General features: G+C 45.6%; 1 protein-coding gene across 1 annotated transcript in view; it reads right to left on the bottom strand.

Moving 5' to 3' along the window:
• Window positions 1–2,463: 2,463 nt before the first annotated feature.
• LOC144820064 (vomeronasal type-2 receptor 26-like) overlaps window positions 2,464–22,830 on the bottom strand; it is a 157,911-nt gene continuing 137,544 nt past the window's right edge. The window contains exons 5-6 of the mRNA XM_078677719.1: window positions 9,062–9,557; window positions 2,464–3,368 (exon numbers count right to left, since the gene is read on the bottom strand). Of these exons, the coding sequence (XP_078533845.1) occupies window positions 2,464–3,368; window positions 9,062–9,557 (1,401 nt within the window). The remainder of the gene's footprint in view (window positions 3,369–9,061; window positions 9,558–22,830) is intronic.

Below are 22,830 nucleotides of genomic sequence, written 5' to 3'. Positions count from 1 at the left end.
CAGGGCTGTAAACACAACTCCCCAACATTAGGAGGGGTGCCAATACCCGCATGTCTCTTCGCTAATGACACAAAAAACATCAAAGGGACTACAAAGGCTATTGGACTGCTTCTTGGAATTTATTCAAACAAAACTAAACATAAGGCCAAAAAAATCACACATATCTTTTAAGAAAAATATCACTGTTCAAAAACAAAAACTTTAGTTATCTCAGTATTATATCTTGCTGCAAAATTCCATGGCAATTGTGAAAAAGCAACAGACAAGCACATCAGAGGCAGTGTCACCAGCCTTGGAAGTCTAAAGTACAGGACACAATCTGCAACTTTTAACATTGCAGAACTCGGGAGGGGGGTTAACAGTCTGAATATGCTTACAGGAGAGTAAAACAAATTCATAAGAATGTCATTTAGTTTACCAGTACGTACACCTATGATCCCAACAAACCAAGATATTAATATTAAGTGAATATAACATCAAGCCATACTAAGACCTCTGCTATTTTAGGTTTTTTTGTGGATCACACGAGAACTCAGAAGTTATAAAGAGGGATTAACTGAGATATTGAGTCCTGACCCCCTACACAAGACCTCCTTGGGTACGACATGTGCGAAGATGGTTTCATAAAAAAGTCAAGACTGTTTTTTGGATGCTCCTAACCTACTAACAATCCACTTAAAACGTCTTGAAAAGTTCTTACTGGATGTATATACAAAGTAGGATCCACCATTGCCCTAAAATATGAAGGCTGACATCGCAGTTTCTATGTGTAAAACCATCTCCCATTTTCGAACCATGGGGCACATTACGCTGGAGGATTTTCCGCATCCTCCGGGCCGGCGGAAGCCACCGCCGGCCCGGAGGATGCGGAAAATCCTCTGCGGACCCACCAAAGACCCACCGCCACATTAGGATGGCTGGTGGGTCCTGGTTTCTGTCCGCCGCTTTTCCGCCGCGGTTGGCTTACAACCGTGGCGGAAAAGGCCTAATATGGTGGCGGTGTCTCTCAGACACCGCCAGACATATTAGGATGGCTGTGCAAACATGCTTTGCCGCAGCGGATTCTCCGCCGAGGAAAAGCATGTGGATCTTCACCTCGGGGGCCGTAGCGGGCCCCCTGGGTGAAGGGGGGGTGGGGGGGTGCACATGGGGGGTACCTATGGTACCCCCCTGCCTTTGCGTGCACGAAGCGGCAGGCACCGCGCGGTGCCTGCCGCTTTGTGCATGCAAATGCACTGCTTTAATTTTTTACATTGCGGCGGGTGCTGCTTCAAGCAGCACCCGCCGCAATGTAAAAAATACAGGATGTGACTGCCAGGGTGGCGGTCACATCCTAATTGCCGTGGAGGGACCGCCGCTGCCCATGCGGACGGTCCCTCTTACGCAGGGGTGGCGGACGGACGCAAGTCCGTCTGCCATCATAATAGGGCCCCATATTTGGATGAGGTGCAACCCCAATTAGCCAAGTCACTGTATATGAAGTTCTGCTGTGATGTTCTCCAGAACAAATGTAATACATCTAAATGGTCATGCAATGATGCTGACAACAGAGGGGTTTACTGCACTTTATGTTCACAAAATGCTGTAGAAAGTTACTCCTACATATTATTGTTTTGCCCAGCGTATGCCATGTCAAGGAAAAAAATGTATTAAACCTATTTGTTGCAATATGGGAACCAGAAAATATATAGGAGCATTAATAATTTTAAAAACAGATACATCCCACCCAATTGTTTTTAGTCTAAGCAGAAATCTATTTGCTGTAAACTTAGTATGCAAGGGAAAGAGCTTGAAATTGTAACCTTTTGCTGTCTTATTTCATGACTAATTTTAATTTTGCACAATTTACATGTATGCATGTTGAGCCAACATTGGAAAGTGAATAATGTATTTCCGTTGCACCTTCACTTTATTAATTCATGATTTGAATTTACATCCCATTAATAGTAGAATACGACAATATAGCATAACTGCTTGAATGCAATGTGTTATTATATTTATTTATCGCTGAATTCTATTTGTATAGATTTAAGATAAGCACTATTAATTGAATTGATATTTAAAATGTTTACACCTCTGAGAGTGTATGTATATTTTACTTTTAGCTGACATGTAAAAAAAATGTATAAGCTTGAATCTGTTATGTTTATTTTTAAAGATTATTTGGACTTACAGATATTGACACTGGAAATCACAAACATTCTGATAATGAACTAAAGAAAATACAGAAGAAGTCACGTTGAAGAATAAATGTTTTTTGGTATTGTAGGAATCTTGCAGCAATATGTCATATTTTTTAATTTATGGGAAATGTAACATTCATTCTGCATATAAAATGATACATAGTATTTATAAAGAGCTGCCAAAACGGATTTGAAAAGATGAAATGTGTCTGAGTTGTTTTTTTAAAGAAATGACCTGCAGTTTTAAAAAGGCGCATTAAATTAAAAACAATGTTTCAGACTATGAATTACTCCTATCCACTGGATTTTCCCTTGTGTTTAAATTGGGTCTGAGCACAATGATGTAACACTTGGGAAAGAATATACAGCCAAGCAGTCCAGTGCTGGAAGCCAAGATAGCAAAGATCTCCACAGCCACCATGTTTCTGCCCTTAGTACTAAGGTAGGCTGGGAGGAAGGATACCCAGACACTGCAGAACACTAGCATGCTGAATGTGATGAGCTTGGCTTCGTTGAATCTATCAGGCAGGTCCCGGGCTAGGAAGGCCACTATAAAGCTCATAAAAGCCAACAAGCCCATGTAACCAATCACACTGTAGAAGGCAGTGGTAGAGCCCTGGGCACACAACAGGATCATCCTGCCAATTTCAGACTGTGTGTCAGTATCTGGATGAGGTGGTAAGGTAAGCAGCCAAGTGGAACAAATTACTACTTCACCCATTGTGCACAAAAGGACCACAGAGGCAGATACCCGGGGTCCCAGCCATCTGCTTAAGCTGCTCCCAGGCTTTGTGGCATTAAAAGCAATGACAACAGTGATGGTTTTTGCTAATACACAAGATACAGCAACAGTAAAAATAATCCCAAATGCAACTTGTTGGATCAGACAGGTAGATGAGGTAGGGCGTCCGATGAATAGGAGGGAGCAGAGAAATGCCAACATCAGAGAGACAAGAAGGGTGTAGCTGAGATCTCGGTTATTAGCTTTGACTATTGGTGTGTCCCGGTATCTGAGAAAGATCCCTAAAACTCCTGCTGTGACTATGGAGCAAGCAATAGATATGGAGACTAAACTCACACCAAGGCTATCAGTGTATGAAAAATAAACCACATCCTTCTGCAAGCAGCCGTCCTTCCCCGTATTGGGCCACTGGTCATCAGAGCATTTCAGGCAGTTTCTCATGTCTAAAAGCAGAAATATAGGTATCATTTATAATAGAAATGGAATTATAACATGTTGTCACTGTCAGCTCTATCATAATGATACGTTATTAAAGGGCAAAAAGATATATAAAGTTAAAGAAATGTAATATCTTCAGAAACTCCAGATGAAGAAAAGTATCTGAGCAAAATCACACAAGCTAACGTTAAATGTGCAAATAATAATGGAATAAACAGACAAACAAAGGGTTGCCATCAGGGGGTGCTCTGAGAGTGCACCAGAATTTTGTAAAACCAAGTGTGCTCGCATTCAGAATACAAAAGGGGGTGGTGATGGACGGAGCATCTCAATCAATCAAACACTCACACCCAGTCAAAAGATCTGGGTTTAATCCATCACCGCCAAATCAGTCTGACCCTGTGCCTCATGGGAACAGTCCAGCCCCAACTGCCAAGCCATGTCTTCCCTGGGGGTGAGTGTTTGATTGATTCAGATGCTCTGTCCATCACCACCCCCTTTTGTACCGCTTTTGGCCGCCATAAGTGTGGCAGGGTATGCTCAGACGTGAGTCCCTTGCTCACTTTGCCACTGGATTCAAGCAAGCTGGGCTGAAGACGGCTGGAATGCCAGAAACTGGTCCTCGGAAGCTTGTTTCCGGTCCAGGGAAGACATGGCTTGGCAGTTCGGGCTGGACTGTTCCCATGAGGCACAGGGTCAGACTGATTTGCATATAGCCATGTCAGAACTGGGGTGGCAGAGTGGGCTAAAGAACGGTGCTGGATTAAACCCAGATCTTTTGACTGAGTGTGAGTGTTTGATTGATTCAGATGCTCCGTCCATCACCACCCCCTTTTGTACCGCATTCAGAATACAGCACAGGCACATAGGCAACACCCCCATATGAATGAGGGAATGCCCTCTTGAGATACCACTGGCACTAAATGGGTGCCTGTGCTATCAGTATCACAGAAAGGACCACACAAGGGACCACACAAGTGTCTGCAGTCCCTTCTTTAACATGAAAGTGCACTGGTGGTGCACTTCGTGTAATACAGCAGCTGGTGTCTGCTCCACATGAGTAAATTCAACACCAAAAGGTGCTCCTGAGAATGTAACTCTAGCCCAACAGCTTAGAAGTTTTAAAACCCTGCTTTGTGGATGAGGCCCTTTTATTTCCGGTCACCTACACATAATGCACAATGAGGAAGCTATCTTTTATCCTCAGTCTTACTCAATTTCCTTACAGTTCCAATTCATGTGTTTTTAATAGTACATCATTAATAAAATCTGATAACACATAGGCACACCTGTCTCTGGAATCTTTGTGTCCACCAACTCACACAATATTTACTAGACAGCTTTCAAAAATAAAATCGGATTATATATCTTAGGTTGAAAGCACAGCATGACCTACATTGTGTGAGAGTTCCAAAGATATCTGAAGGAAGAGACCAGTCCCAAACTGGCCAGCCAATATGCACTTCATCAGTGTGTGAAGGCCGCAGCTGTCAATTGTTCACTTTTCTCTTGAAGGCTTGTGGCTCCACCTTGTCATCTGCTGGTGATTTGTACACACACACTTGCACATGTAAATCCTGATGCTCCCATATGCTTTGCCATAAGGGAGCATCTTAGAAAATGCCTACAGCCATAATTGTGATGCTTTTTAATATTTTCAACAGGTACGCAGCATCAAACAGCAAATGGTGGTGGCTCAGGGGATGGAGCCCTTCTTATATATGATAATGTGCTTCCCGCAGGGTCAGTAAAAGGAAACAACCTGATAAAGATTATCAGATGAAATGGGAATCATCCCATTAATGGTTCTCTGAAAAAAGAAGTAAAGGTCATGAAAATTTACTTTTTTATTTCTTGCCAAAGAATTTCAATTTGCTTCTACCTACTCCTGTCACTTCTTTAATCAACTGATGTCCATAATCCACTAGAGTGATACATCAAAGACAAATTAGCATCCTTTTAGTTCAACATTACATAGATAGGTATTTTTGGTAGATACTTGGTTTTCTTTAGGTTGAATCCTAATTGACTGTACTCCCATAGGGTTTTCCCTACTCCATTAGAATAATTTTAAGATAACAAGGCCTGAATAATATTTAAAAGGAGTATTTAAACCTGTCACAAGAGTTTATTTTGAGTATTATTTGGCAGGTTGATGTGCAGTTTTAACACTGTTCCACTCAAACTACAATGGTAGGCCTGAAGACATGTTTACACTGTCAGTAAGGAATGGCACAATAGATGCTGCAGTCCAGGTGTCACATTTAACTTACAGGCCATGCGTACACCTTATTACAGAAAAGGTAAATATTCCAATAGGCTAGTTATGTTACTAGCTTTTTATTTACAAAATCAGAAAATGAGGCTTAGGCGCACAGCATCAAGTTGAATGTATGGTAATTGAGAAAATTGGTGGTTGATTAGAAGTTGATAAAGGTGCTCCTACGGGCGACGCAACTGGCCGAATGCGTCCACTGATACTTTAAGGTGAGTGTGCTACGTGGTACGTAGATACATCCCCGTAAGGTGGGCACACTTAAGAGGTTCAGATAAACCGACTCAAATAAAGTTCAATAAAGTAAAGTTAATGAAAAGTCAATACGAAGGTTTCATCATATAGTTTTGTTTAGTGATTTCACAAAATCTTGTATTAAAGCGTTACATCACGCTAAACGAGTGAAAACAATCCAACGATATTTTCAAGGCATGCTCCAATGCATTTCGGACTAACAGTGGTCCTTTATCAAGGAGCGCTGTGGAAGGATACAAAAAATGCAACTTAGATCAACAATAAATAAATGCCAATGCAAAAGCATAGTGCGAGAGAGTGTCTCAGCTTGCGGTGACAAAAACAGTGCGTGTTTGACATGCGTTAACAGGTGAAAGAATGTGTGAAACAACCCCATTATGTGCATTAAAAGAGGTAATCAAGACGAGGTCATGCGTTTATCTAATACGCGAGGGTGCGTGTGGAACTACAGTCTGTGAGCATGCTTTTTTTAAAAAAGAAAAAAGGTGATGGGGAAAATTCGTGAACGGTAAACCGTCTAAGTGATCCAAAAATCAAAAGGTGGAGGTTGAAACAGATCTTACGCTTGTAAAAACAGCGTGGCGCTCACATCAGAGCTGCAAAAGACAGAACGTGGTCGTTAACTAATGTTGCCAAAAGCTAGCAGGGTTAAGAAGGTGGAGGACATGCGGTTGTGATTACTTACTGTGGAAAGATTCAAGCGGTGAACCGAGTGTCACGAGCTTCGCGGAGTTACTGCGGAGTTCGACGAGGGAGAGTGTGTAGAAGTTAAAATAGATGAGGGACACCAGGTGGAAAGAGATGGGGGCGGCCATCTTGTAGTGGAGGAAAGTGAACGGTGTGAGGTGCATATGCAGAACGGGTTACTAGCTTTTTATTAACATTTTTGCAGTGATCAAAAGTTAATCACATATTATTGAATTCTTAATTTCTGGGTCTAGCATGGTTCCATCATGAGCACAAGGTCTAGTGTGTTCATGACGGAACCATTCCGGGGGCAGATGGGGACAGAAGCCCCAATCTGCCCCCCTGGGGGCAGAAAGCCCACTAGGAACCAAGTATTTTTTTTATTGTTTTTGACGTTGGGTTGGCCAATGCCCCTACCCCCCCAAAAAAGTCAGTCTTTCTGCCCCCCCCCCCCCCCCCCGGGCGGTGGAAAGCCTACTAGAAACCAAGGAATATTCTTTTTATTGATGTTCGGGTGGGGGCTGCCCAAAAAGGGCATGGCAATGCCCCCACCTGCGCCGGAGAAATGTAAGTCTTTCTGCCCCCCCATGGGGGGCATATGTGGGCAGTAGCACCCAATATGCCCCCCCCCGGGGGGGGCAGAGAGCGCACTAGGAACCCAGATTTTTTTTATTGATGTTGGGGTGGAGCTGATCATGGCGATGCCCCACCCTCCAAAGAAATGTGAGTCTTTCTGATCCCATGGGGGGCAGTAGCCCCCAATCTGCCCCCCCCCAAGGGAGCGAAAACCCACTAGAAACCACAGATTTTTTTATTGATGTTGGTTTGGGGGCTGCCCAAAAAGGGCATGGCAATACCCCCACCACCCTAAAGAATTGCAAGTCTTTCTGCCCCCCGGGAGGCAGATGGGGACAGTAGCCCCAATCTACCCCCCCCAGGGAGCCCACTAGGAACCATGGATTGTTTTTTTTTTATTGACATTGGGTTGCCGGCTGCCCAACATGGAGATGCCAATGCCCCCCAGATAAATGTCAGTCTATCTGCCCCCCTGGGTAGCAGATGGGGGCAGAAGCCCCCAATCTACCACCCAGGGGGGTGGAATGCCCACTAGAAACCAGGGATAATTTTTGTATTGATGTTGGAGTGGGGGCTGCCCAAAAAGGGCATGGGATTGCCCCCCCAGAGAAATATGAGTCTTTCTACCCCCTCTCGGGGCAGATGTGGGCAGTAGCCCACAATCTGCCCCCACCCCGAGGAGGTAGAAAGCCCACTAGGCGTCAGCGATTACACTGGCTTTTTTTATGTGTGTGGGTAGGGGCTGCCCAGAATGGGCATACCAATTCCTCCACCCCCAAAAACATAGCCACAGTCTTTCTGCCTCCCTTAGGGGCATATCGGGGCAACCCTCCCTCCCCCCCATTCCCCCTCAGGGCAGCAGAAAGCCCACTAGGCAAAGACTTGTTTTTAGCAATGTGGCTACCTCTGGATTTTGGGCACATGCGCAGACCGCACATAGGGAAACCTAGCAAGCCTGTACATTTTTTAAACTAGACACCAAAGGGAATGCAGGATGGGGTGACGTGTGCACCTTCCACCAGGTTCTGTTACACAGAATCCCTTGCAAACCTAAAACTTAGTTTAAAAAAACTAATTTTCCTCTAGTTTCTGTGATGGAAAGTTCTGGGATCTGCGTGGATCCACAAAATTCCACCCACCCCCCATTTCCCAAAGTCTCCTGACAAAAATGGTACCTCACTTTTGTAGGTAGGCTTAGTGCCCCCAGACAGGAAACAGCCCAAAACCCAACGTGGACACACCACATTTTCATAGTGAAAATTGACTCTTTTTTGCAAGGTGATTAGCTGTAGATTTTGAACACCTAGCTCTGCTGGCACCTAGGGAAACCTAGCAAACCTATACATTTTTGAAAACTAAACACCCAGGGGAGTCAAGAATTGGGTGACTGGTCTGGCTCTCACCAGGTTGTTACCCAGAATCCCTAGCAAACCTCAAAATGTATTTTGTCCATGCCTCCTCTGATATGTGCGAGTTTTGACCTAGATGCTCAGGGTTCTGTATTCTTTTGACCATTTGCCAAAACTTAGAGCTGTTTTTCTTCTTCCCTTCATAAAGAAGTTTTACCCACATGTCTTCACTTCTTAGCTTCTGTTTTTCCCATTTCAACCGTTTTAACTGTTTTTTTGATTCCCGTAGAACAGCTTGCATTCTGTGGTTGGTTTGGTCCTTCCGCATTTGTCTTAATGTTTGAATTATTATTGTATTTTCATTTCTGGGGTTAGTTGTTTTTCGATTGAGATTCCCTTCCTTTGGCGTAAACTACTGGCAAGATATTTACCATTTCCTCTCTAATGGCTTGAGTGAAGATTTGCCAGACATCCAACGCCTTGGTCAAGGAACTGGCAATTAGGGTTAAAAGGGATTTTGCTGTGGAACTTATGGAGTCAATATTGCTGGTGTTACACCGTAGCCGCTTTAAGTTTGAACTGACTTCTGTGTCGTGGTCTGTAAATGATTCACTTTCCAGCTGAGAATTAGATCTTATTTTGGCCTCTTGAGGCATGTGGTCACTGAGGTCGCTCGTCCCTATTCTGAAGGTTGTTACCCAACAGAACATGTTTAGAGATATGAACATGTAATCAAGTTGAGAGGTTTGTTTGTTGGAATGGAAGGTGGCTGCTGGTGGGTCGTCATCGACATAGCGACCATTTAAGGCCCTTAAGTTAAGTTGTTCCAGTTGTCGAAGTAAGTTTTTCGAATGCTTTGTTAGTTTCTTATTTTTTGTTGGGCCTTGTGTTGGCATGCCCCACGCTGCATTCAAATCTTGGATGAGGTCCGTGTCTTGATCTTTATCAATGAGAAGCATGTTAAAGTCACCGGCCAAGATGAATGAGTCGGACTCCCTTGCTTCCATTATTTTTTCCAGCGCTTTTGCCAGATCTTCCACCAATTTTTGTTTCTGTTTAGGGTGAATGTATATATTAATCATAATTACTTCCTCGAGCTGCTTCTTTAACCAGAGTGAGATTTTTACTACCTGTATGGCACTTGGGGGAGGTATGTGAAAATCCATTGCCTCAATTTCACCTATTGTTGGTATTGAGGTGAAGAACATCAAGCCTTCTGATCTTCATCCGAAGGTAGTTTTTATTTGCCGGAATCCATCAACATGTAAACCCTTGGAGCTCAAATGCCTTTTCTGCCCAAGTTTCTTGGAGCAATAAAAGGTCAAATGCACTTAGGTATTGAAGAAATTCGGGGTCATTGCTTTTACTGGCTAAACCATTGATGTTCCAGGAGCAGATTCTAATTTCCCTGTGCGTAGGGGCTGGTAAGTTCTTTCCCTTTTTTTCAATTATCAACAGTCGTTGTGACGATTGTACGTTGAATTGACTTCCAACTATGGACGGTTTTTGGTGAAGGATAGCTACTGTGATTTTGATTTTGTCCAGATCTGGGACTTTTTGTTTCTCGGGGGTGCATCGTAGGCAAGCTGCTCCTAGCTCCCTTTCGTATTGAGTTAGTACTTTTTTGTACCGAAGGTCCAATAGGTGGTAAAAGAGGTGTCGGATAACGAGGTCGCTTTTCAAGTCTCAGTTCTCTTCTTCCATAATTTTGTGTGCTGTCTCTAAAGAGCGCCATGTTGCTTTTGTTATATCTGGACGATGAGGCTCGGTGTTTGCCTGAAACTCTATTTGCATGAGGTCAATGGAACTGATGCTTGCTATGTTGGTTACTGAGTGCAAGAGTCTTAATATGTTTCCCCTATTAAGTATGAGGTGCCTACCTCGAGAAGTGTATTCAGGAATAAAGAGAATTGATGTTGGGCTGTTCAAATGCTGGTTTTGTTGGGTCAGTTGATGATCTCTCGTAGCCCCATTGAATAGGTTGAAGGGGTTGGCTTGGGCATACTGTGTCCAAGTAATTTGGTTGTTCACTTTGATCATTGTCTGTACTCAGTTCCCGGGTTTTACTATTCAATTTACATTTTAGTTGCTGAGGCGACTCCGGGTTGATGGGCGTGACGTTGTCTTCTCTTCCTACTGTTGTAACATTTTCCGATGGTGTTAATTCAGCGTTATATGTATTATGTGCTGATGGAGTTGATTTAAATTGTAAGCGTTTCTGTGTGAGTTTTTTTGTGCAAATTTCTTAGTGACCCAGGTTATCAATTTTACGCAACGTGGTGGGTACACTGATGGAGTACTTTCAGGGACCATGTGCAGGGGAGATGGTTGTTCGTTATCTTTTGGTGTCCAGCCATAGGTTGCTGCTAGAGGAGAAGAGTTCAATTGTATTTCTATGTTTTGTCTTGCATCCGTTAGAAGCCGATTTCTTCCTTTCCTTTTTTTCTTTCTGCGGGCCCTGCTAGAGGCCTGGTTATATGTTAAAGATGGTTCAGCTGTGGTCGCAGCAGTGATCATTAACTCTGTTTACAATTATCTTGTCGATGATGTTTGAATTGAGGGTGAAATAATAACTGAGTTCTGATCAGCCGACTGCTCATCACTATGCCTGTTGGTGCCACTGAGAGTTCTGCACGTGGGTCTGAAGTTTACGGAGTCAGGGTTTGTAGAACTGTTGATTTTAGGTCACTTATCAAGTCCCCTAACATGGATGGTAAAGATGATAATTTATCTAAAATTGGATCACAGGATAGTGATTGTGGTGCAGTTTTTTGAGCCACAGAAACGGCGCCTTGACCCCTCCTTATGAGACCGTTTAGTTCCAAGATTTTCCAGTCAATTTCTGAAATGGAATCAGCAGTTGTCTGCAGAACAGAAAGCTGCAAGTCCATTTTTTGTGACTGGAATTCCAGGGCTGTAGCCGAATGTTGCAGAGTGTTTAAGATTATTATCCATATGGATTCGGGGACAGGCTTTCCTGGGTTGCTACTCCTCTCAGGGCTCGATGACACATCAATAGGTGGTTTCTCTTTAGGTGGTTTGAGGTTATAGGTAGCAATTAATTCTTCCCACTCCTGTGCTGCTATGGAAGACATGTCATTATTTGTGCAGTTGTTTATAGATTGGGAGTCATTATATGGCAGTAGGGTGTAGCGTTGGGATGGCGTTTGCGCTGCTGACCTATTATTTGGTACTGTTTGTTCAGAGATGCTACTCAAGTTTAATTGGTGTGTCGTGGTTTGGATCAAGGGTGTGTTTAGCAGTTGGCGTGGTTGAATTCCACTTCCTTGCTCTTCGATTACCATGGGTAGTTCTGTTCGTACGTCACAGGTTTCCTTCATTGAAATTGTCGAGCTACTTAATAATTGAGAAGGAGATAGGTCATCTCTTTCCTCCTCTTTGTGAATCAGTACCTTGACTTCCATTAAGGCGTCTTGGTTTCCAAGGTGTGGTGAGCGAGACCTCCTTGCATGAGTCTCGCCCTGATTCTCTGGATGTGGGTCGGTTACTATCTCTAGGGACTCAGCTTTCTTTGGCGAGCTCCAGTCTTTGATGGTGATTTTTCTAGTAGACACCATTTCCAGAGTATTGTAGTTGGTAGGTTCTCGGTCTACTCGGTAAGTGAGTGCTGCCGCTCTTTTTAATTCAAGCGATGTTGATATTGACATAGCAACGACAGCCTCGTTACTGGATGAGTAGAGGACCTATGCTAGTCATGATGGGTCTACTTGATTGCTATTCGTGCGGCTGCAGTCAGGTTCTGTGATGTATTCCTATAGGTTCTGTATCGATCCCCCTATTCCTGACCCTGTTCTGGTTAACAAGTTAACTAGCAGCCATCCCATGATGCAGAAACCGTTATCTGATGAAGCCACACCACGGCACAGGAACGTGTTATCTGATTAGGTCATAACGCTTGCCATCTAATTAGACAAGCGATATTCCTCCAGCCCCTGATAAGGCATACGGAGTTCTCAAAACAAATCAAACCTATGACAACCTGGGAAAAACCCTGCAGCCATTGTTTTGATTTCATCGAGAACTTCAGCAAAAGAATGTGCTAACGACCAAGTCGTATGACATCCTTATTGACGTATCTATGTCCATCCTTACGTCAATCTCGGCACCTTACAGGTATAAATATTACCGGTATTGCCTTAAGCAAACACACGCGGTGGGGACGAGATCGGAGCAGCCAGACTTGCCGAAGCCCAGAGCAGAGCAGACCCCGCTGGCGCAGCCCCCCCTTCCTGACGCGCTGAGAACGAGACGCTGCCTTTCTCCTGCCGAGAAATCCAGCTCCGGCGCTTCCGAGCAGCCCTCGCAGGCAGCTTGGAATATCGAGACCAGAGACGAGAGATACCATCCCTCATTCATCCTAGATTCCAGGTACAGAACTGAATAACCCCTTGCAGAGAATTCTTGAGTCAGTCACTTGGCAAAACAAACTTAACTTAAACTGCTACTTTCTATTCCCGCCCACGTATTAGGCTTAGGTCAGGTACACTGGGGTAGGCGTAGTTAGAAACACCAGTTGAGTACGATTAGTCAAATGTATATGTGTATGTGTCTATTTTATCCATTTTAAACCACCTTATGGCTTAGAAACCATATAAATGTTTTTACAGTATTATTTTATACTTCTGCTTTTATTGTATGCACTTTACTTAACCATAAGTATTGCGATAATATCGATCCATTTCTCTTGTATGAGAAAAGAGACTGATCAATAAATACCATCTTTTATTGAACACGCCCGTCTCTTCCTTTTCTCTACAATCTGGTGAGACTAAGAATGCACGTACTGACTGAGTAAAATAAGTTGTCTTTTGTTTTCACACGACTCTAGAGATACACTCTTGATTAGGGGAGAGCAAAGTTGTCATGTTCTATGGTTGTCAGAAACTAAATCCCTTCTTGTCTATCCAGGGAGGTTCAACTCCTCCTTGCCTATTCGAGAAAGTTTCTAGTGAACTCTGAGCTAGCTGGCAAACCCAAAACTTTAAGTCTAATATCGACAATAGAAGACCTAGTTAACGTCTGGTCTAGGCCTATACTATTGAAGGTATTATTCCAATGCGCAGAGCCTATTGGGATAATAGGAACTACACTACAGTTCGCTTTGTAGAAGCGGTGTGTGAAGACCTCTGATATTGCCTGTCTTGGAGTAAATAACTGTCCCAGGGTCTTTTAGGAAGGAAAACTTTGTATAGATCTTTGGTTGGTGGGAACATATCCTTCTCTTTGCTGGCATTCCGTCAATAATTACTAGGTTGTCTGGGTCAGTTGGTGGTGACTTTGATGCCAGCGGTAATAAGGTTTGTGTGAGTCTCTGTCGTTGCTGAAGAGCTGTAATTAGACAAGGCAATGTGGCAGAGAGCCTAACTTGAACTTCTAACTTTAACTTTTTCGTTTATTGGTTGAGCTGAAGTTGGATTTTGATTTGCTACTAATGTCAACATTTCCTTTACTGCCAATGTTGGGCCTTCTTTGTTTTTATTGCAGGATGTTTGGCTAGTTTTCTGAGAGTTGTTTGGATGCAGTGGAGATACTAACTCCAATTTCCCCAATTTCATTTTTCGTGATTTAGATTTAGATTTGGAATCGGATTTTGGTTTTGGTAATTGCCTTACTCTACCTGACCTCATCACTCTGGTTTTTCCTGCCCTTTCCCTTGCTTTCCCCTTGCTTCCTTTTTGTATCCTTGTTTGTGTTAGATCACTAGTAAGTTTTCTTGGGAACTAGACAGCGAGGTTTTCTCCCTCTATCGGAGCCCTCTTGGTGGGGTCTGTTGTTGGAGCTCCTGCTTAGGTCTCCATATTTTTTCCGATTTTATTTTATTTTTTAAATATAGTTGATACTCTGTCAGTTCTCTGATTTAGACTGTGGCTGATAACTACCTGTCAGGATGCAGGTGGCCGCCGGCCGCTGGCAGGCTGCTGACTGGCTACTAGCCAATATTAGGCTTGGGATGTCAAGGGGAAGCAGTGGCGGCAAGCGGTGCTCATGGAGAGGACCACGGGTCAACTAGACCTAGTCAAGCTGCCTTCCAGTCACTCCCGGGCTCTTACTTTGCAGCTGCCTCTATCGGCAGCTGCGCTCGCACATGACCACCCTGTGTCACACCCCCCTCTCTCCTGTCCTCGAGTCTGGCATAGCCACGCAGCCCACACCTCACCTCCAGATGCGTGAGTGAGTGAAGTAATGGAACTGCCACTGACTGTGCGCGCTGACTCTCTCCCGCCCCTCTCCTGGTTCACAGATGTTGCTAGCCCTGTGAGCCGGATTCAAGGGGAAGGGGTGGGAGGTCGGGTGCTCACCAAGCAGTCTTCCGTGGCTCAACTCCCGTCGACAGTCCCCCTCTCCTGGTGTGCAGATACTGCGGGTCTGCGAGTCACACTCAAAGGGAAGGGCGGGCAGGCGCGAAATCGGACACTCACCAGGCCGGCGGTCAGCAGTCTCCTGTAGTCTCCCGTAGCTCTCCCGTAGCTCTCCCATAGTCTCACATAGCTCTTCTCCGCTCAGCTCGGCTTGCGTGTTCGCGCTGCACCGCTCTGCTTTCTCCGCTCCTCCTCGGCTTGACAGCTCCGCTCCTCAACTCTGCACTCAACTCTGCGCTCTGCTCTCTGATGTTATTGGAACATCAGTAGTGTCTGGAAAATACTTGTGTGGGTATGCCTAGTGCTTGCGACAGGAAACAGCCCAAAACCCATAAGTGTACACATCACATTTTTTGAGTTGAAAACTGTCCCTTTTTTGCAATGTGCCTACCTGTGAAGTTTTGGCTCTAGCTCACCTGGCACCTAAGGAAACGTATCAAACCTGTACATTTTTTAAAACTTGATACCAAGAGTAATCTAGGATGGTGTGACTTTTGTGGCTCTCACCAGATTCCGTTACCCAGAAACTCTTGCAAACCTCAAACTTTGGCAGACAAAACATTTTCCTCATATTTCTGTGATGTAAAATTCTGGAATCTGCGGAGAGCCACACGCTTCCATCCACAATGCATTCCCCCAGGTCTGCAGATAACTATAGCACCACACTTGTGTGGGTGGGCCAAGTGCCTGCAACAGGATATGGCCCAAAACTTATTGTGGAACCATCAAAATTATTTATCACAAAACAACCTGGTTTTGCAAGGGACTAACAGATGTTTTTGGTCCTGGGGATAACAGCCATCTAAAGAAACCTACCAAACCCAAACATTTCTGAAAACTAGATACCTGAGGGCGTCCAGGGAGATGTAGCTGGTGTGGATCCCCCAATCTTTTCTTACCCAGAACCCCCTGCAAAACTTAAACTTACATTTAGCTTAAAAATATTCATTTTCTTCCCATTTCTGTGTGGTTAAGTTGTGGGATCACCAGGCCAGCACACATTTCCTACTACCTAGCATTCCCCCAGGACTCCCAATAAAAATGGTACCTCACTTGTGTGGGTGGGCCAAGTACCCCCAACAGGGAAGGGCCCAAAGCATATTGTGGAGACATCAACACTATGTATCACAAATGACATGGTTTTGCAAAGAGGGTGGGCTAGGTGTTCATCTAGTGAAACATACAAAACCCAGACATTTCTGAAAAGCAGATACGCGGGGGAGTTCAGGGAGGTGTGACTTGCTTAGATCCCCCAACGTTTTCTTACCCAGAATCCCCTGCAAAAAGCAAAGTTAGCTAAAAAAATCACATGTTCCTCATATTGCTGTCTGGGATCACCGCACCAGTGATTACTTTCCAATAATACATCACCCGTGTGATTCGATGCTCAGGGGTCTGAGACAGCCCCACAAGCATTAAAGCACCTATTGTCATTACATAGGGGAAAAAATTCCTCAGAAGGTTGGGGAAGCTCTTGCATTGTTTCCTGGCTACTCTCTTGGCAAGCATCAATACTGTTATCCATTCTCTCTCTGTTCATTCCTTGTCTGTGTTCATTTCCCACTCCAATATAAGGATAATGGGCTGGGGCAAGTCCTATACATAGTATGGCCACTGCATGTCCGATCTGCCCATACACCTAGAGGATAATTAGCCATTTAGGGCCTGATTACGATTTTTGGCGGTGCGGGGGTGGGCAGCATGTCAATGCTGCACCCCACACTGCGAAGAGTCGCTGTCGCCCATCTGCCAGATTACAACTTAAACGTGGGTATGTGGGTGGGCACAGGCCGGTCCCACAATGATGCATCTTTCAAAGGCAGTGGTGCCTTTGAAAAAGGTACCACAATGGAAACTCCAAACAAGGTTCCTGCGGAGCATGGATGGTAACAGCCATTATGTGCATGAACTGGGGTGCATGAACATGAACTGACGTTACTTTGGGAACCGACACAAGTGTTGTGTCATTTATCTCAGGAGACCAAGGGGAATGCTGGGTGGTGGGAAATTTGTCCCTGCGTGTGATCCTACAACTTACCCACACAGGAATGAGAGGAAAATGTGTCTTTGTAAGTAAATTTGTGGTTTGTGCGGGATTCTGGGTAAGAAAATGCTGAGGGATCTGGTGGTTTTCTTCTAGATGAGACTAAAAATATCACTGAAACAGCCAAAATGTTTCACTAAAAGAAAAGGAGCGACCCTTGCTTAAGGGGTTTCTCCCTGACATGCCCATAAACATATCCCGGGTGCCTAGTGAGTTTTCTGCCCCCTGTGGGGGGGAGATAAGTGGTTATTGCCCCAATCTACCTTCCAGGGGGAACAGAAAGACGTTTTTGGGGCTGGGGGCATTAGAATGCCCATTCTAGGCAGCCCTCACCGCTACGTATAAAAAAATATATAATCCCTGGTGCCTAATGGGCTTTCTGCCCCCACACACATGAGCACTGCGGTGTGGTATGCTCCCGTCTGTTCCACACATGCAAGGGGTTAAAAAGGCTGAACCACTGCATTCATTCCTGATTTTCCAAGTCAGCAGTGTAAGCTTGGATTAACCTGTCGGTACATTAGCAGTGAATTAGCACAGTTGCCCACTCTAGTATTTTCTTCAGTAGTTCAGCCCTTACCATCAACACTTGTCTTCCAAATGTTTCCCTAGGATCTTACCCTCCCTTTCCCATGCTGTAAACCCAACTAACAGTGAAATACATCTCTTGCTCCTCCATTCAATCAAAATTGGAACCCTCACATATGTATGTATGTATGTATGTATAGGCGTTCTTATATAGCGCTAAATCTGTCACCCGATGGGCATCCTGGCGCTTAGACTGTAATGACACAAACATGATGTTTCCAGCATCCGGTCCATTTACATTGTTCTGGGGAACAGATAGGTTTTTAAGGCTTTTTTAAAAGAGTGGAGATCTTCCAGACCCCTCAGGCCCAGTGGAAGGGAGTTCCACAGTCTCGCTGCGGTGAACCTGAAGGACCGGCCGCCCATCCGGGACCTCAGAATCTTAGGTACTACCACAAAGTGGGCAGAGGCTGATCGTAGAGGTCTAGGCGGGGTGTACCAGGAAAAAAGCCCTGAACACCAGGCACAGTGCTTTAAAATCAATCCTTTGGGAGACCGGCAGCCAATGGAGGTCCCTAAGTGCCTTGGTAGAAGAGTCCAGGCGTCGGCGTGAGAGGGCCAATTTGGCAGCGAAATTCTGTACCCGTTGTAATTTCCCAACCAGAGTAACAGGTGCCCCAGAAGCAGTGCGTTACAATAGTCGATTCGACTTAAGATTATGCTCCCCACTACCTCTGGTCTAGCCTGTGCCGGGAGCAGGGGTAAGATCTTACGCAGTGAGCAGAGCAGTGCTATACAAGTGGCCACCGTTCTATTCACTGATAGATCAAGCTGCAGGCTGGAACTGAACATCACCCCCAGATTGCGAACGGATTCAGCAGCCAGGCTGGTTCAGCCGTAGTGTTCATACAGCGATGGAAGACCTCCTGAGACACCCCATCCTTACCCTCAAACGAGAAGATAAGTTGGGTGTCATCGGCGTAATTGGTGACTGTTATGCCAAAAGATTTGATCAGCGTGATCAGGGGGCGGAGGTAAAGATTGAAAAGAATGGGGCTGATGGCTGACCCCTTTGGTACTCCCTGACCAACCCTCCTGATGTTGGATTTAAAGGGTGGCAGGGCCACTACCTGGTGCCTATGATCGAGATACGACACCAGCCACTCAAGGGCCAAGCCAGATACTCCAACCTCTGCCAATCTCATGATCAGGATTGCATGGCTGACCGTATCGAACGCGGCCGACATATCGAGCAGCATTAAAAAGGCTGCTCGACCCTGGGCGGCCCACGTCCGAATGTCATCAAGAACAGTCACCAATGCTGATTCTGTCCCATGTGCTGGTCTGAAGCCAAACTGGGCCACATCCAAACAGTCGGTGATCTCAAGAAAGTTGGAGAGATGTTTTGTGGCCAGTTTCTCAAGAATTTTAATAGGGAAAGGCAGCAGAGAGATGGGTCTGTAGATAGCTGGGCAGGCGGGATCTAAATTTTCCTTTTTAAGTGATGGGGAAACAACCGCCAGTTTCCAGGTGTCTGGGACCCGTGCCGATCTGAGGGACTGACAGCAGATGGAGAAAAGTGGGGGAAAAAGCTCTTCCCGAAACATTTTCCAAAATTTTGGTGGAAGAGGATCAGATGGTGAGCTTGAAGATATGCCGTCAGCCAAAGCACAGAAATCCTTGAAAGATGGTAAAGGCAAGTTGTTCAATTCAGCTGGCTTAGCACCCTCCTCCAAGTTCTCAGTGGGGATGGATTCGTGCACAGCCTGACCAGATAAGATTATTTAAGATGGTAGCAATCTTGTCCTCAAAGGCTTGTGCTAACGAGTCACAGAGAACTTGTGAGGCCGGGATGTTGTTTTTGGTGCAAGCTGGATGGCCAGGTCTTTTACGATCTTAAATAGAGCCTGGGACTTATTTGCAGCTGCCAGCAGTAATTCTTCAAGGTATCTAGCCTTGGCCAGCTTGATCTGGACTTTATAGGTCGCCAGTGCTTGTTTAAAGAGGACTCTGTGTGATTCCAGATACTGTTTTCTCCATGCACGCTCAGCCTGTTTACACTGAAGCTTAAGTTGCCGGAGTTCCTCCGAGTACCATGGCATAGCCAGATTAGTCCTAACTCTAATTTTACGCATCGGGGCCAAAGAGTACAGAGAAGCCGAGATTCGCTGATAGAGAATCTCGTAGCTTACGTCCACAGTGGCTCCCAGTGTAAAGCCGTCTGGAAGCAAAGTAGGCAGGGTAGATTGTTTAAGAAGTCTAGACCATTGTCTACCCATTCTAGTACCACCCACACTACCTTTCTTTGCTGTAACGACTGGACATGAGAGGGAAAAGAGGACGAGAGCATGGTCTGTCCAACCCTGGGGTAGGACATCCAGCAGAGACGTTTGACATGCGTCGGCAAAGAGCAGGTCAAGGATGTGACCCTTAGAATGAGTTTGCGAGAGTACTAGTTGTTGTAACTCAATATTGCGGCAAGCTTGGACCAGCTCTACAAAAGCCGAATTAGTCGGTCCATCTGGCCAAAGGTTAAAATCCCCTAGCACCATCAGCCTAGTGTGGGAGTATGAAAGGTCGTAGATTAAATCTATGAGCTCAGGCACAGCAGATAACGTGCCAGCAGGGGGTCTGTAGCATAATGGCCCTGTGTATAGCACACCTCCTAAGCCCTTGATGGAAAAGCCAAGTACTTCACATCCAGCGATGGCCTTGATGTTAAGCTGGGAGAAGTTTAGTGTCTCTCTGAAGATTAGTCCGGTTCCGCCTCCTCTGGGCCCCACCCTGGGATTGTGTATCATTTTGAAACCCGGGGGCATGCTATCCCTAGTTCCACCGAGCTGACCGCCGTGGTCCAAGTCTCTGTCATGAAGAGTACGTCTCGATCATAAGACTCTATGAGTAGTGCAATTTCTTCACCGTGCTTGATGAGAGATCTCACGTTCAGCAAGCCACAGGACAAGGAGTATGGATGCCTACAGTTGGAGTTATGCCTACGGCTCGGGAGGGTGCCGGGATTCAAGCGTATGAGTTTGTCACGGGAGTATGATAGTACGGTGCGGTCCCGACAGGCTGAGTTTCCGGCGCCCGGCGCATCCTGTGCGCGAACGGGCGCAAACGGGCTTACCTCTGGCGCACCTCCGGCGATCCGCCGGCACGCCCACTGCGTGCCTACGCTGCGCGCAGTAGAGTCGGCCATCTTATATAGCCGTAGGCACGTGAGTCCTGCAGTAAGATCACTAGCCCCCCAACCAAGATGGCGCCTGCTATTCGGCACTCCCTGGTTCCCTCACCTAAGATGGCGGCTGCAATCACCGCAACGCGATGTCCCCAAGAGCCCAAGGAGCCCTGAAGCGCTCTATTTCCCTCAAGTGCGGGATGAGGACACAATTATAGTGCAGGTAAGAGCTGTTCTAGGTGTAGCCCCCCCAATGACAAGCTAGAGAAAAAGAATTGCGCCTAGCGCTAAAATCATCAGCGCGAACACGCAGTAAAGCAGGTAATTCTAAAATAATTAAAAGCAATAATGTAGAAACAAATGCCTCAGCGCGCGATGGTCAAGTAAGTCTGACCTGTCGATGAGGAAGTTCCGTTTTTATACCCTTTCCAGCCACGGGAGTCCTGCAGTAAGATCACTAGTCCCCCAACCAAGATGGCGCCTGCTATTCGGCACTCCCTGGTTCCCTCACCTAAGATGGCGGCTGCAATCCCCGCAACGCGATGTCCCCAAGAGCCCAAGGAGCCCTGAAGCGCTCTAATTCCCTCAAGTGCGGGATGAGGACACAATTATAGTGCAGGTAAGAGCTGTTCTAGGTGTAGCCCCCCCAGTGACAAGCTAGAGAAAAAGAATTGCGCCTAGCGCTAAAATCATCAGCGCGAACGCGCAGTAAAGCAGGTAATTCTAAAATAATTAAAAGCAACAATGTAGCAACAAACGCCTCAGCGCGCGATGGTCAAGTAAGTGTGTAGCAGTGTGTAGCAGTGCACGCGTAGGGCAGAGCATTTCCAGCCCAGTACCCACACATAGGGCAGCGGTGGCCACATTTTTTTTAAATTCCTTTTTATTAACACAAGGCATCAAAATAATCTGCAAATAATAACATTACACGGGCGAGACAGTCTCCCATATAGCTCACAATACAACAAAAGGAAAAGGTGGGGAAAGGCAGGAAACACGATACAGAATCATAAACATCACGGCGAGGCAGGGATATCAATGGGTGCTTCTGCAGGTGGCAAACAAATGTCCTCCCTATAGCGATTCCACAGCCCCCACACAGGTGTCCACTTACGGGGGCAGCCCCTTGCAACATAAACAGTTTTTTCTTGGAACATACACCCGTCCAGGTTCTCCATTCATTCTTCAACCGTCTGCGCACTTTCTGCCCCCCACCTCTGCACTATATTCCGCTTCGCTATCATATTACCCAAGGTAACCCACTTGGCCTGCGCCACATTCAGATCCGTAGGTTCCCAAATATTCAGGAGGCATCTCCGTGCTTCTGGCAACACGGCTACTCCCAGAACCTCTTGTATGACTTCATGTATCCCACTCCAATACGCGGACACAGAACGACACTCCAAAATAATGTGGAGGAAAGTGCCCACAGAGCCGCAATTTTGTCTACACTGGTCAGTCTCCGATAGTCCCATCCAAACCAGACGGAGCCATGTGACATAAACCCTATGCAATATTTTCAGTTGGACCAGGTGCAGGCGCGCTGGGATTGCGACCACCTTCGGTGAGGAGACCGCCGTTTGCCAGTCCTCATAATTCAATTGAATACAATTGTTCGACCATACTGTGCATGGGGTTTTTTAGAAAAGTAGGACTCTCTGATTGGCTCTAGGACTGGGTGCCTCCACGTTACCATTCTAAATTTTAGCTACTCACACATAGTTGTTTTTTGTCCACTACAGAATGGACAGAGATAAAGCAGCAGCAGATCTCTTTGAAAACCTAGCCAAAGGCATGCCCACACACCAGGCATCGGCCACAGCGGGTCCTGCACGAATTGAGGGTCTGAGAGACAAATTTTTAAAACTAGAGAAACTAAAAAAACTAGAAAATTCCAGATGGTGGGATGGGGCCACCCTTAAACACTATTTGAGACTTAAGATAGTTCCGAGGGGTCTACGGTCCCATATTTTCCCCACCTATGATGATCTCGACCGAGATCTCATGGTTAAGTGGGAGGATTCTCTTAACCTTAACTCTACCACACTCATGGACATCCTTATTGAAAGTGCTGACCGGAAAACCGCCAAGCTACGGACAGAAATCTCTAACATAGAACAAGAGATTAAAGATCTAAATAAACCCGAGGCCACCGTAAAGAATTACACCCTATTGGATGAAATTCTGCTCAAACA

The sequence above is a fragment of the Lissotriton helveticus genome, chromosome 2_1 (assembly GCF_964261635.1).
Source record: "Lissotriton helveticus chromosome 2_1, aLisHel1.1, whole genome shotgun sequence".
NCBI classification, from domain to species: Eukaryota; Metazoa; Chordata; class Amphibia; order Caudata; family Salamandridae; genus Lissotriton; species Lissotriton helveticus.
The sequence above is the reverse complement of the archived record's forward strand: the minus strand, read 5'-3'. Positions and strand labels throughout refer to the sequence as shown.